Below are 14,071 nucleotides of genomic sequence, written 5' to 3' on the forward strand. Positions count from 1 at the left end.
AAAAAAAAAAAAAAAGCAATTTAAAGCAAAGAATCATTTTTTTTTCTAACATTTATTTACTTTTGAGAGACAGAGACACAGAGTAGAATATGGGGAGAGGCAGAGAGAGAGAGAGGGAGATACAGAATCCGAAGCAGCTCCAGACTCTGAGCTGCCAGCATAGAATCTGATGTGGGGCTTGAACCCATGAACCAAGAAATCATGACCTAAGCCAAAGTCAGAGACTTAACCAACTGAGCCAACCAGGCACCCCAATATACATCTTTTAGGGAAAAGTATATATGAAGTGTAAATTCTTTTTTTTTTTTTGGTTAATTTATTACTTTGGTAAAGAGAGAAGGTGAGCATGAGAGTGTGGATGAAGGCAGAGAGAAGAGAGAGGGAAAGAGAGAACCCTAAGCAGGCTTTTCACTGTCAGCATACAGCCTAACGTGGCGTTTGCACCCATGAACCATGAGATCGTGACCTGAGCCAAAGTCCAATACTTAACCGACTAAGACACCCAGATGCCCCTATGAAGCAGAATTTTAAAAAAATACCATTAAAGGCTTAAGAAGCCCAGTATAGTGTCATAAAGGAAACTAAAAGCTGAGAGTCCACCCTTTAAAAACTCCCCTATGATCCAGCAATAGCAGTGCTAGGAATATACCCAAGGGATACAGGAGTGCTGATGCATAGGAGCACATGTACCCCAATGTTCATAGCAGCACTCTCAACAATAGCCAAACCATGGAAAGAGCCTAAATGTCCATCAATGGACGAATGGATCAAGAAGATGTGGTTTATCTATACGATGGAATACTACATGGCAATAAGAAAGAATGAAACCTGGCCATGTGTAGCAACATGGATGGACCTTGAGGGTGTTACGCTAAGTGAAATAAGTCAGGCAGAGGACAGATACCATATGTTTGCATGTATAGGAGGATTAGAAGGAACTTAATGGAGAACCATGGGGGAGAAGAAGGGGAAAATTAGTAGGGGAGAGGGAGGGAGGCAAACCATGAGAGACTCTTGAATGCCAAGAACAAACTGAGGGCTAATGAGGGTGGGGGAGGAGGGGAAAGAGGGAGATGGGCATGGAGGAGGGCACTTGTTGGGATGAGCACTAGGTGTTATATGGAAACCAAATTGACAATAAACTATTTTTAAAAAATAAAATAAAATTTATCAAAAGAAAAAAATTAAAAAATTAAACATTAAAAAATTAAAAAAACAACTACTGTACCTTTTAATATTATTAACTGTATATACATCAGCTTTCTGTTCTGCTAAAAATTCCACCATCTGTTCTTTGTTCTCATTTATTGCAAGGAGAAGTGGTGTGAGGCCAGCCTGTAAATGAGCAAAAACAATTTATAATTTATAAAATTACATATTTCCATACTGAATTTTAAAACTTACAAAAGATCCTCTAAACTGAGACATATAATACAAGAGGAAATAAAAAATGGCCTCTTCATTCTCACCCCTGTGCTTTCTACCTGCTGCTGCTTCTCTTTAAATTAGCCCTTCTCCTTTGGGGGTCTGGGTGGCTCCGCTGGTAGCCTCTGACTTTGGCTCAGGTCACAATCTCGTGGTTCATGAGTTACACCACCGCACTGGGCTCTGTGCTGACAGTGCAGAGCCTGGAGCCTGTTTTCGATTCTGTGTCTCCTTCTCTCTTTCTCTCTCTCCCCTCCTTCCCTTGCACGTACTCTTGTCTCTCTCTCAAAAATAAATAAACATTAAAAATGTTTTTTAAATTTTTTTATACTTTTTTTTTTTTTTTAAATAAAACAGCCCTCCTCCACCTTCAACAGATTATCTGCAGTCATTCTCCCAAATTCACTTCAAACACCTGTTCCAAGATCTTAGATTCTATCCGAGTACTTATCATGGTGACTGTAGTTCTTGTTCCCCGTCTAAACCGAGAGCTTCTTCTTTGTATTTTTTATGTTTTTGTTTTTATTTTGAGAGACAGAGACAGAAAGTGAGCGTGGGATGGGCGGAGAGAGAGGGAGACACAGACTCTGAAACAGGCTCCAGGCTCTGAGCGGTCAAAACAGAGCCCGATGCGGGACTCGATCCCACGGACTGTGAGATCACGACCTGAGCCAAAGTTGGACACTTAACTGACTGAGCCACTCAGGTGCCCCTAAACCAAGAGCTTCTTGAGGGCAGGGGATATTTCTTATCTATCTCAAACTCCAAAACATAGCAGTAAATGCTGTATTTTTACTGAATTAATAACCTAAATGATGATCTCTGGAGGAGGGTTTCTCAAATTATATTCCAAATAATATATACTTTGCCAGAAGGCAAGTACTATGTATGCCCCAATGCAAAGATTTCATGATCATCTATGTTTGAGAAATATTACAGAACTCCATTATATGTCTAGAATTAGAGAAATCCATTTAAATCTGCTTAATCTCCATTTGATAATACATTTTGGGGCAAACATTAACCTTTGAGGAGAGTTTCAAGGATATAGTTTTCAGAGCTTTCTGAGAAAGGTCATGTTGTCTCCACATGATGCAAACCCGCTTCTCTTCTATCAATGGTATCAGGGTCCACTGACATACTAGATGTTAACATAAGGCATTTCTGCTCCAAATGGGTCACTAAGGAGATGGGCTGTGAACTCAAAGAGATAGGCTTCAAATGAACCTTGATTACTTAATATTAAATCGTCCATGCCCTTCTAGTATCTCATCTGATAGAAAGCTCAGTGTTAAGTGTTATTCTCAATTATAATAATTCTGGGACCCTTATGCATATCTACTTCTAAAAAAATCTGTTTGGATTCTAGTTTCCACTGTAATAGCTACTTACTCTATATTGTAGGCAAAATATAAATCAGAAATAAAAATATCACGACTTATCAATAAAAATTCGAATACTGGTTTATACAGATCATTTTTAGCATCAGGAAAGCTACTAAATTATTTGCATTTTTAGTGAACAATGCTGAGGACAAAGATTATGGTGTCTGCAACATGCATTAACTTATTCAAGTATAACCATGATAAATCTAATATGGCTTGCAAATATTCCACTAGGAATATGATTATTTATATTACACATAAGGAAAAAGGGGTTTTTAAAACCAACTTATAAGAACACCTGGGTTGCTCAGTCGGTTAGGAGTCCAACGTTGGGTCAGGTCATGTCTCACAGTTTGTGAGTGCAAGCCCCAGAGGGGGCTCTATGCTGACAGCTCAGAGCCAGGAGTCTGATTTAGATTTGGTGTCTCCCTTTCTCTCAGCCCCTCCCCACGCGTGTGTGTACCCTTGCTCACTTTCTCTCCTTCAAAAATAAACATTAAAACATAAATAAATAAATAGACTAGACTAGAACAGAATAAAAAAACAACATATAAATTCTAACTTGGAAAATTCAATCTTATTCCTAAGACATTAACATAAAATACAAAACATATATTTAAATTATTATCTTGAAAATCTTAAAATCTTTATCAAACTATCCCAGAAAACATGGGTGCCTGGGTAGCTCAGTCAGTGAAGTGTCTGACTCTTGACTTTGGCTCAGGTCATGATCTCACAATTCATGAGTTCAAACCCAGTGCCTCCTGGGGATTCTCTCTCACTCTCTCAAAATAAATTTTTAAAAAATTACCAAGGATTCTGTGTGTAAGAAGAGATCTGATTAACATACTCTTCAAATATATATATATACATATATATATAAATACATATATATATATGTTTATATCATAAAACAATAATTGCAAACACAATGCTTATGGAGGCAGAGTAGGTGACTCCAGTAAGTGAAGAACCCCGGTGGGGACAGCAGCAAACTGGAGAGACACAGGCCTCCTATAGAAAGGCAGCCAGTGCATAGCATACCAAACAGCAGTATGGGCTCAAAGTAGCAGATGTGATTCTATAAGAAAAGTCTGAAATCCAGATTTCTGCATCAGTGTCATCATTTTAAATGCTGACTCAATTTACGGAGGAAACTAAATATATCCAGATTTAGTCAACAGCCCACTTGTATTTGGTTGTTCATAAAGCAAATATTTTTACGCAAAACTTTCCTAAAGGATCAGTATCATGTTTGACCAAACCCTTAGGCCCCAACATGTAATAAAAATTGGTATTAAGACTCATAAGAGGGGCACCTGGGTGGCTCAGTTAGGTGAGCATCTGACTCTTCACTTCAGCTCAGGTCATGATCCTAGGGTTGTGGGACTCAGTCCCACATCGCGCTTGGCACTGAGTGTGGAGTCTGCCTAAGATTCTCTCTCTCTCTCTTTCTCTCTCTCTTACTCTCTCTCTGTCCATGTCCCCCAGTCACATTCTCTGTCTGAAATCATTAAAACAAAAAGAGTCATAACACCCACTTTAAGAACTTTTCCAATGCTTATTAAAACTGCAATCTATTTGTGTTTAATTCTCCCAGATTATTAATCAAATAGACAAATTAGTTCACAAGAATGCTGAAACTAAATTATTCAAACAAGTCTCAACTGTATGGTCACGAGCTACATTCTGATGTTTAAAACTACCATTTTGACTATGCCAGGGCTATGTGAATTTAACAGACATTATAAGATGGTCTATCACATAGTTTCAACTAATAAAGAAGATTCAAGATTTTCTTGCAGTCTGGAAAACTCTGCTTGTAGTAACTATCTGGTAATAGAATGAATGGGTAACAAAAGATATAAAATCCTTAAAGGGATTAGACTCTACTTATAAAAAGACTACCCATAACTCTGGGTGCCAGTGAATGACTGATGGTTGGTTGAAAAATTATTCCTTAAGCCCACAGATATAGCCAATAATATTCATTTTCTTTTCTTTTCTTTTTAATTTTTTTAATGTTTTATTTATTTTTGAGAGAGAGGTAGAGATATTGTGGGCAGGGGAGGGTCAGAAAGAGAGGGAGATACAGAATCAGAAGACAGGCTCCAGGCGCTGAGCTAGCTGTCAGCACAGAGCCCAATGCGGGGCTCGAACCCACAAACTATGAGATCATGCCCTGGGCTGAAGTTGGACGCTTAGCCGACTGAGCCACCCAAGTGCCCCAATAACATTCATTTTAACTTCTCACAGAGGTAGAAACCGATGAAAGGCTAATGTTTTTGGAGAGTTGAAGGAATAGCATGTATCAAGCTGAAGGAAAGCATATTCACACTCCAGCTCTTCCAGAGACTTCTTAGGTTTTTGACATCTCTAAATTGATATACTATATTTACCCATTCAGTCGTTCTTTTGATTTTTTTAATTAATTTATTTATTTTGAGAGAGACAGAGAGAGAGAGAGAGAGCGTGCGTGTGAGCGAGTGGGGTAGGAAAAGGGAGAGAATCTCAAGCATCTCCGCACCATCAGTGCTGAGCCCAATGTGGGGCTCGAACACAAAAACCATGAGATCATGACCTAAGTAAGACGCTTAACCAACTGATCCACCCAGGTACCCTCTACTCAGTAGTTAGCTTTTTTTTTTTCTCCTGTTTTAAATGTCCACTTCTTTTTGAGAGAGAGAAAGACAGAGCATGAGGAGGGGAGGGGCAGAAAAAAAGGGAGACACCGACTAGGAAGCAGCTCCAGGCTGCGTCTGATCTGTCAGTACAAAGCCTAACATAAGGCTCAAATTTGTGAGCCACGAGAGGATGATCTGAGCCGAAGTCGGATAGTTAAATGACTGAGCCACTCAGGGGCCCCAATAGTTCTGAAGCAAGAGTTGTAGCACAATTTCAAAACAAAAATATTTCTAGGGATGCCTGGGTGGCTCAGTCGGTTGAGCATCCGACTTCGGCTCAGGTCATGATCTCCCAGTTCACTAGTTCCAGCCCCACGTCGGGCTCTGTGCTGACAGCTCAGAGCCTGGATTGGGCTTCGGACTCTGTGTCTCCCTCTATCTGCGCCTTTTTCCCACGTGTACTACTCTCTCCCTCTCTTTCAAAAATAAACACAAAAAATTTTTAAACATATATTTCTAAATATAAATGTCTATGTCTACATGTTACTAGACTTGCTCAAACTCTTCAAGGGAGAATTTAGGCCTGTAAAAAAATTTTTGCCAAACTTCCCCAGGAGCCTGGGATGCACAACTCTAGCTGAGAGCTAGTGCAGCAATCACAGCCGTCTCCTCTCTCATCTATGGGGCCAACTCCCTCTGTCATTTGAGGATTTAGCCAAAAGAGTGACTTATCAAAACTGCATTTAATTTTCCTGGGCAAGGGTAGAACAGGGACGAAATGTAAAGTCAAAATGCAACTTGATTTCATTACTTATAAGCTTCATCCTTCCCATCGAGCTAGTCTCGATTTCAGAGCAGAGTTTAGACTCTTCCCTAAGTGGCTGTTTCTGCCAGAACAGGACTATATGCCAGTTAATTATTTGTTCTTTCCTATCCTTGCCCACTTAACCAACCAGCTGTTCACTGCCAATCTGATCTCCTCGGGGTCCTCCAAAAACTGATCTCTAGGCAGGTTTACAATTCACTCTTCCCCTAAGTGACAATTATTATCCCTGAAAATTAAAGACGTCTTCTCTAAACATATACACTGAAGGGAAAGAAACAAAAACAAAAAGCCTCTTTTTGTCATTTCCTCCCACTTGCCAAATTCCCAAACTGGCCCACATAATTCTGACTGCTCCCTCCTTTTCCCTTTTCCCTCTTAAGGCTTGGCAAATAATAAATAAATCCCTTCTGGGGTGCCTGGGTGGCTCAGTCGGTTAAGCATCCGACTTCAGCTCAGATCATGATCTCACAGTTCGTGGATTCAAGCCTCGTGTCAGGCTCTGTGCTGACAGCCAGCTCAGAGCCTGGAGCCTGCTTCAGATTTGTATCTACCGTTCTCTCTGACCCTCCCCTGCTCACGCTGTGTCTCTCTCTCTCTCAGAAATAAATGAAACATTAAAATATTTTTTAATAAATACATAAATCCCTTTTTTAACTACTTTTTTTTATCAAATAGGAACTTGTCAACAGCATCAATACTTTTTACTGTAAAATGCATTTGTTTTCTTTGCGTTTTAAGACAAAGCATAGGGCAAATTTTTCTTTCCTGTGTTATTTTTCACTAATAAAAAAGCTAGATGGGAAAAAATATTAGAAAACAAAACAAGTTTTACCTTTAAAAAATACGTTTTCATCAATATTTACCATAAATATATAAAACAAAGCTGTATTCTCTAATGCTTCTTTAGAAATATCCTTATTTAAAGTAAAATCTTAGGGGTGCCTAGGTGGCTCAGTTGGCCGACAATCCAACTTTGGCTCATGAGTTCGAGCCCCGCATCGGGCTCTGTGCTGACAGCTCGGAGCCTGGAGTCTGCTTCGGATTCTGTGTCTACCTCTTTCTCTGAGCCTCCCCTGCTCACTCACGCTCTCTCTCTCTCTGTCTCTCAGGAATAAATTTAAAAAAACATTAAAAAATAATTTTTAAAAAATAATAACAAAGTAAAATCTGAGATAATTAGGTTATTTCAAAATGTTTTCATTCAGGGAATACTTGAACTTCCAAATATGGAAAATGGACCCTATCTGTGTCAACCAAGGATGTTCCTACAGGGGCTTGCGCAGCGGGAGGGAAGCATGTCGAAGATAAAGCAGGTGGACCAGCAAGCGGGGCCATCATCTGCTCCCCGTGTACAGCTACCACCCCGCTGAGGAGCTACCCAAGCTGGAGCAGGAGCCACTCTCTGAAACGGGGCACCCGGAATGGTACACGGCTGGCAGAGTGGCTGCCAGCACAAGTCGATGCCTTTGCTGCGTGTCAAGACATGTCCCGATCTCAATGCCCTCACCTCAGAGCCCTGGCGCCTGGAGTGCCCAGCACCTACAGCCTGCTGCTTTCCCCTCCCACGTGCACACTCCCAAGCTCTCCCTGCTGGGTCTGGGTCTCCACTCCCCTCTCACCTCCCTCAGCAGCATCCCTTTCCTAAGCCCCTGCAGAGCACCCAGCCTCCATCATCACCTCACTCCCCGCTACTACTTTAGTCCTCTCCGGGCTCTGAAATGACCATCCACTTGTAGGCACTAACCGGAAGATGTTCTCTCTGGGTGGAAGGGAGGCTGGGACACACAACTTTGCCCTTTCTGCGGGCACCACCTTTTTCTAGGCCTCTCTGACTTGGCACTGGAGTTATTTCCATGATGACGGGCCCTGATGTATACAATTCTCTGTGTGTGTGTGTGTGTGTGTGTGTGTGTGTGTGTGTGTATGAAATAAAATGCTTTGTGGCTAAAATATATATACGTGTATATATATAACATTTCAAGTATTGTATAAATTTGATATTTACCTTATTCCTGGCTTCAATGTCTGCATTGTGTAAAAGAAGCTTCTCTGCTATTGATATATTCTCCCCAAAGACAGCATAGTGGAGAGCAGTGTTGCCACTGTTGTCCATAAGATTTGGATCGGCACCGTGTTCTAGCAGAATAGTTACACTTTTCTCGTCCGGACACTGAACGGCCTGTCGGTGATATGCCAAGAAACAGAGTGTCAATTCTGGGATTTAAAGGAAGCATGCCACAGGTTTCCCCAATTAGTTTTGTTTCAAGGCACTTCATTTTCCTGCTAAGGAAGACCTCAAATCCATCTCAGGCAGACGTAGCTGCTGCTACGTACCTTCATCAGAGCTGTCCTGTTTTCACTGTCACCGAGGTTCAGCTGGCATTTCCTCTCCACTAGGACAGTGACTACTTCTGAATGGCCATTGGCACAGGCCAGATGGAGAGCCGTCCTACAAGAGAGAGGACTTTTTAGGAAATTACAGTGCACTATCTCAAAACGTGCAATTAATTCATGACATTGTAAACATTAAGTAGCATGTTATTCCTGGGCCTCCAACACAAAGACTCCGTTTTCCTCTGGAGAAAGGACAATATTCATTCGTGATGACTCACCACATTAATAAAAGAGCAGCCTATCTGAAGAGAAAAAGCATGATCTCGGGATTCAGCTTAATGTGGGTCTGAATCCTACTTTAACTCTGCCCCTTACTAGTTATTGCTTAGACTTATCCTCAGTTTCCTCATCAACAAAATGGGGATAAAAAACTAGTTGTCTCAGGTCGCCTGGCTAGCTCACTCTGAAGAGCATATGACTCTTGATCTCAGAGGTGTGAGTTGAAGCCCCACAGTAGGTGTAGAGATTACTAAAAAAAAAAAGAATAAAAAAATGAAATAAAATTATCTCACAAGACCCCACTGTGATGCTTAAATGAGGATCTATGCAAGTGTTTAGAACAGATTGTAGCACAAATAATATCTCAATAATTGTTGGATAATAGAAGTTTCACTATTACTACTGCTTTACAAAGACAACACTTTAATCGGTGACGTGATACAGTTATATACTTTGCAGGTATGTTTTAAGGATTAGCAAGATTACTGTGTTTCAATGATTCTAAGATGCTCATTTTGTCACGTTAATATCTCTGACACTGGAATGCAATTTATATTGCGAAATGTCTTACAACTATAACTGGCAGTATTTTTTTAAAAAATTTTATTGATACATAATACAGTGGGGCGTTACAATCTTGGTGCCTTAAATGATGTGAAATGATGGTCTATATAATAGGCCTACTGCAGTTCTAGTCAGATGACTGGTATTTAAATAAGTTTTAGTTCTTAAAAGCTCTTTATGAAAAGAGGACTCAATGAACAAAAGAAAAAAAAATTGCAGTAATTCTTACTTTGATTTGCAGGGAACTTGAACCCAAAGGAAACTCAGGATTCCAATGACCAGGAAAATAGCTCATTTTACTAAATATTTAGATCTACAGATTGTATGAAAATCAGGTATTTCCGATGATCAATATTAGTATTAAATACTATTATAAATTTCAAAAGGGCAGGTAAAAGTTATCTTTTACAATGTCCTATCTTCAGATACTTTTAAAGGAAGGAGGAAAACTTCAGTAGAGAAAAATCCTAATACATCAATTTAAAATGTCTCATCTTAGGGGTGCCTTGCTGGCTCAATCAGCAGAGCATATGACCTTGATCTCAGAGTCACACATTTGAGCCCCACGGTGGGTAGAGATATTACTTCAAACTCAAATCTGGTGCAGAGCCTGCTTCAGATCCTCTGTCCCTCCTCTGTCTCTCCCCGTCCCCAGGTTCATGCTTTCACTGTCGACAATAAGCATTTAAAACATAAAATACATAAAATCAAAACAGACGCTCAGTCTGTTCAGCGTCCAACTCTTGATTTTGGCTCAGGTCATGATCTCATGTTCACTGGATCAAGCCCCATGTCGGGACTATTTGAAAAGTTCCTGCTTTCACCACGGGGCCTGCTTGGGAATCTCTCACTGCCCCTCCGTTTCCCCTACCCATTCCACCCCTCTCAAAAAATAAATAAACTTTAGGGGCGCCTGGGTGGCTTAGTTGGTTGAGTGTCCGACTTTCGCTTAGGTCATGATCTCGCGGTTCGTGGGTTCGGGCCCTGCGTCGGGCTCTCTGCTGACTGCCAGCTCAGAGCCTGGAGCCTGTTTCAGTCTGTGACTCCCTCTCTCTCTGACCCTCCCCTGTTCGCGCTGTCTCTCTCTCTCCTAGAAATAAATAAATAAATAAATAAAAACATAAAAAAAATAAATAAATAAAAAATAAATAAATAAATAAACTTTAAAAATACTGGACACCACAGACTTTGAGAATGAAAGGATCTTGAGCAGAGTATGTCTGTTACAGAACATGTGTGCAGCTTCTAGCTGATATATAAATGGACTGAAAGAGTGGATAAATACAGCTGGAGAATTCAATATTTTTAAAGAAAACTTATATAAAGGAAAGGAATTCTACCTTTCCCGTAGAAATTAGATTTTTTTAAAGGAAAAGAAAAATGCTCTTAAATATAAATGCTCAGAAATAACTAATTTAATCACATTTTGTACATTTCTTTTTTTGGCTAACATAAAACTATAGTCTGCTTGTGTATACATAGAATCAAACTGATTTTTTCTTCTCACTTAATGATCAACTAAAGCACAGCTCTGCATCTCTGTGTTTATCTATTATCGATGCACCTTCGGTGATCAGAGTATCCCATCTTATGGACATGCTGCCCTTTAATTCTACAAGCCATTAGAGGAGTTCTTAATATATTGCTGTTTTAAGTAGTGCTGAGAAAAGCAAATTGTATGTTATATACGTCACACTAAGAGCATGCGTAGCTCAAAATCCTTAAAACCATGATGCTTTCATTTGTTTTATGTAAATATGATCAATACAGGAAGAGTACACATTTTGAGAAAAATGAGTCGTCCTGTTCACGGACAGAGCCATCTTTCAGGTCAAAATTTCCTTCCGAGGTCCTTCAGCAAGTAACACAGACATGAGCGGACACAGACATAAACTGGATCCTGGATTTTATCCAAAGTATTTTTAGCACAGAAGCCGATTATGGGGATTATTTTTCCCATTTTGCACTTTACTGTAACATTATGGTATAAAACGAGTCCATTAAAAATAAAAAGTTGTATATACTTAATTTCGTGTCTATTCCTATTGAAACTGGGTTAAATCCCGTCCAACTTGACGGGACGGAACGTGGTCTTTTGGGGAATGAGGACTAAGTGCCAAGAAGGCAGCTGAAGCTTTTGTTTCTGCCGCTCAACCTGTGGGCGTGGGCGCCAGACCCGATAATGCGCCCACGACCCGGGGGCTGCGGGGCCTCAGGGGGGAAGAGGACCCAGCGCCCTCGCTGCCGGGAGGGCTCAGCTCCACAGGCAGAGCCAGACCAGGGGCGCGTTTCTCCCAGGTCCCTCCCGCCTCCTCCCCGCCAGCCTCCAAGTCCCTATCACCTGCGCTTTCTATCTCGCTCGTCCAGGCCTTTGCTTCCAAACCAGAGAATATGTTGTACTTTGGCAACGTTGCCCACGTTGGCGGCCCGATGAAGCTTCCCCAGATCTCTCTCCCGGATGTGGTAGCCGCTCTGGGAGCTGTCGAGGGTGTTACTCTCTCTCCCGACGCCCCTGCCGTTCCTCCAGGAGCTCCAAGCAGAGGCCAAGGGCGACTTGCCCTTCTTAGCCCCGAAGCCAAAAAACTTCTTCATTATGTGCNCTGGAGCCTGTTTCAGTCTGTGACTCCCTCTCTCTCTGACCCTCCCCTGTTCGCGCTGTCTCTCTCTCTCCTAGAAATAAATAAATAAATAAATAAAAACATAAAAAAAATAAATAAATAAAAAATAAATAAATAAATAAACTTTAAAAATACTGGACACCACAGACTTTGAGAATGAAAGGATCTTGAGCAGAGTATGTCTGTTACAGAACATGTGTGCAGCTTCTAGCTGATATATAAATGGACTGAAAGAGTGGATAAATACAGCTGGAGAATTCAATATTTTTAAAGAAAACTTATATAAAGGAAAGGAATTCTACCTTTCCCGTAGAAATTAGATTTTTTTAAAGGAAAAGAAAAATGCTCTTAAATATAAATGCTCAGAAATAACTAATTTAATCACATTTTGTACATTTCTTTTTTTGGCTAACATAAAACTATAGTCTGCTTGTGTATACATAGAATCAAACTGATTTTTTCTTCTCACTTAATGATCAACTAAAGCACAGCTCTGCATCTCTGTGTTTATCTATTATCGATGCACCTTCGGTGATCAGAGTATCCCATCTTATGGACATGCTGCCCTTTAATTCTACAAGCCATTAGAGGAGTTCTTAATATATTGCTGTTTTAAGTAGTGCTGAGAAAAGCAAATTGTATGTTATATACGTCACACTAAGAGCATGCGTAGCTCAAAATCCTTAAAACCATGATGCTTTCATTTGTTTTATGTAAATATGATCAATACAGGAAGAGTACACATTTTGAGAAAAATGAGTCGTCCTGTTCACGGACAGAGCCATCTTTCAGGTCAAAATTTCCTTCCGAGGTCCTTCAGCAAGTAACACAGACATGAGCGGACACAGACATAAACTGGATCCTGGATTTTATCCAAAGTATTTTTAGCACAGAAGCCGATTATGGGGATTATTTTTCCCATTTTGCACTTTACTGTAACATTATGGTATAAAACGAGTCCATTAAAAATAAAAAGTTGTATATACTTAATTTCGTGTCTATTCCTATTGAAACTGGGTTAAATCCCGTCCAACTTGACGGGACGGAACGTGGTCTTTTGGGGAATGAGGACTAAGTGCCAAGAAGGCAGCTGAAGCTTTTGTTTCTGCCGCTCAACCTGTGGGCGTGGGCGCCAGACCCGATAATGCGCCCACGACCCGGGGGCTGCGGGGCCTCAGGGGGGAAGAGGACCCAGCGCCCTCGCTGCCGGGAGGGCTCAGCTCCACAGGCAGAGCCAGACCAGGGGCGCGTTTCTCCCAGGTCCCTCCCGCCTCCTCCCCGCCAGCCTCCAAGTCCCTATCACCTGCGCTTTCTATCTCGCTCGTCCAGGCCTTTGCTTCCAAACCAGAGTATATGTTGTACTTTGGCAACGTTGCCCACGTTGGCGGCCCGATGAAGCTTCCCCAGATCTCTCTCCCGGATGTGGTAGCCGCTCTGGGAGCTGTCGAGGGTGTTACTCTCTCTCGCAACATCCTTTCCGTTCCGCCGGGAGCTACAAGTGGAGCCCAAGGGCGACTCACCCTTCTTAGCCCCTAAGCCAAAAATCTTCTTCATTACGCACACTTTGGGGTTCACAGAGACTTCACCTCTCCCTCGGGTTTTCACTTAAGCCAAACCTGCGTCGCCACAATATCCCTACGGTTACAGTTTTTCAGCCCGCAATAAATGTAACCAAGCAACAGCGCCAAACACAAGTGCGCTTGCTCGCTTTAGAGGACAGAACACGGCGCGTGCGCATAGAGCCCTACCGGCCAAGGGTGCCCAAAGCGCATGTGCGGGGCCCAAACCTCTCAAATCTCAGCGATTGGTTGGGAGAGGGCTGGGCCGCTTTAGGTTGGAGTTAGCTGGGCGTTTCCGGGCGTTTGCAAAGTTAAAATCGCGGGCGTGGAAAGGCAGTCCCTGTATACAACTGGGGCTAGAGGGGCGCGAAACTTGGGGATGCTGAAGACGGCGTCCCCCAGAACACTTCCCTTCAAAAAGCTCTCTACATCTCCTTATCCCTCAGTTTATTCCTCT

General features: G+C 41.5%; 1 protein-coding gene across 1 annotated transcript in view; it reads right to left on the reverse strand.

Annotated features, from left to right (window-relative positions):
* ANKRD26 (ankyrin repeat domain containing 26) overlaps nt 1–13,709 on the reverse strand; it is a 110,383-nt gene extending 96,674 nt beyond the window's left edge. The window contains exons 1-4 of the mRNA XM_077772392.1: nt 13,359–13,709; nt 8,595–8,709; nt 8,266–8,439; nt 1,229–1,335 (exon numbers count right to left, since the gene is read on the reverse strand). Coding sequence (XP_077628518.1) covers nt 1,229–1,335; nt 8,266–8,439; nt 8,595–8,709; nt 13,359–13,609 — 647 coding nt within the window. The 5' untranslated portion in view covers nt 13,610–13,709. The remainder of the gene's footprint in view (nt 1–1,228; nt 1,336–8,265; nt 8,440–8,594; nt 8,710–13,358) is intronic.
* Nucleotides 13,710–14,071: the final 362 nt, after the last annotated feature.

The sequence above is a fragment of the Crocuta crocuta genome, unplaced genomic scaffold (assembly GCF_008692635.1).
Source record: "Crocuta crocuta isolate KB4526 unplaced genomic scaffold, BGI_CrCroc_1.0 scaffold96, whole genome shotgun sequence".
Lineage (NCBI taxonomy): Eukaryota > Metazoa > Chordata > Mammalia > Carnivora > Hyaenidae > Crocuta > Crocuta crocuta.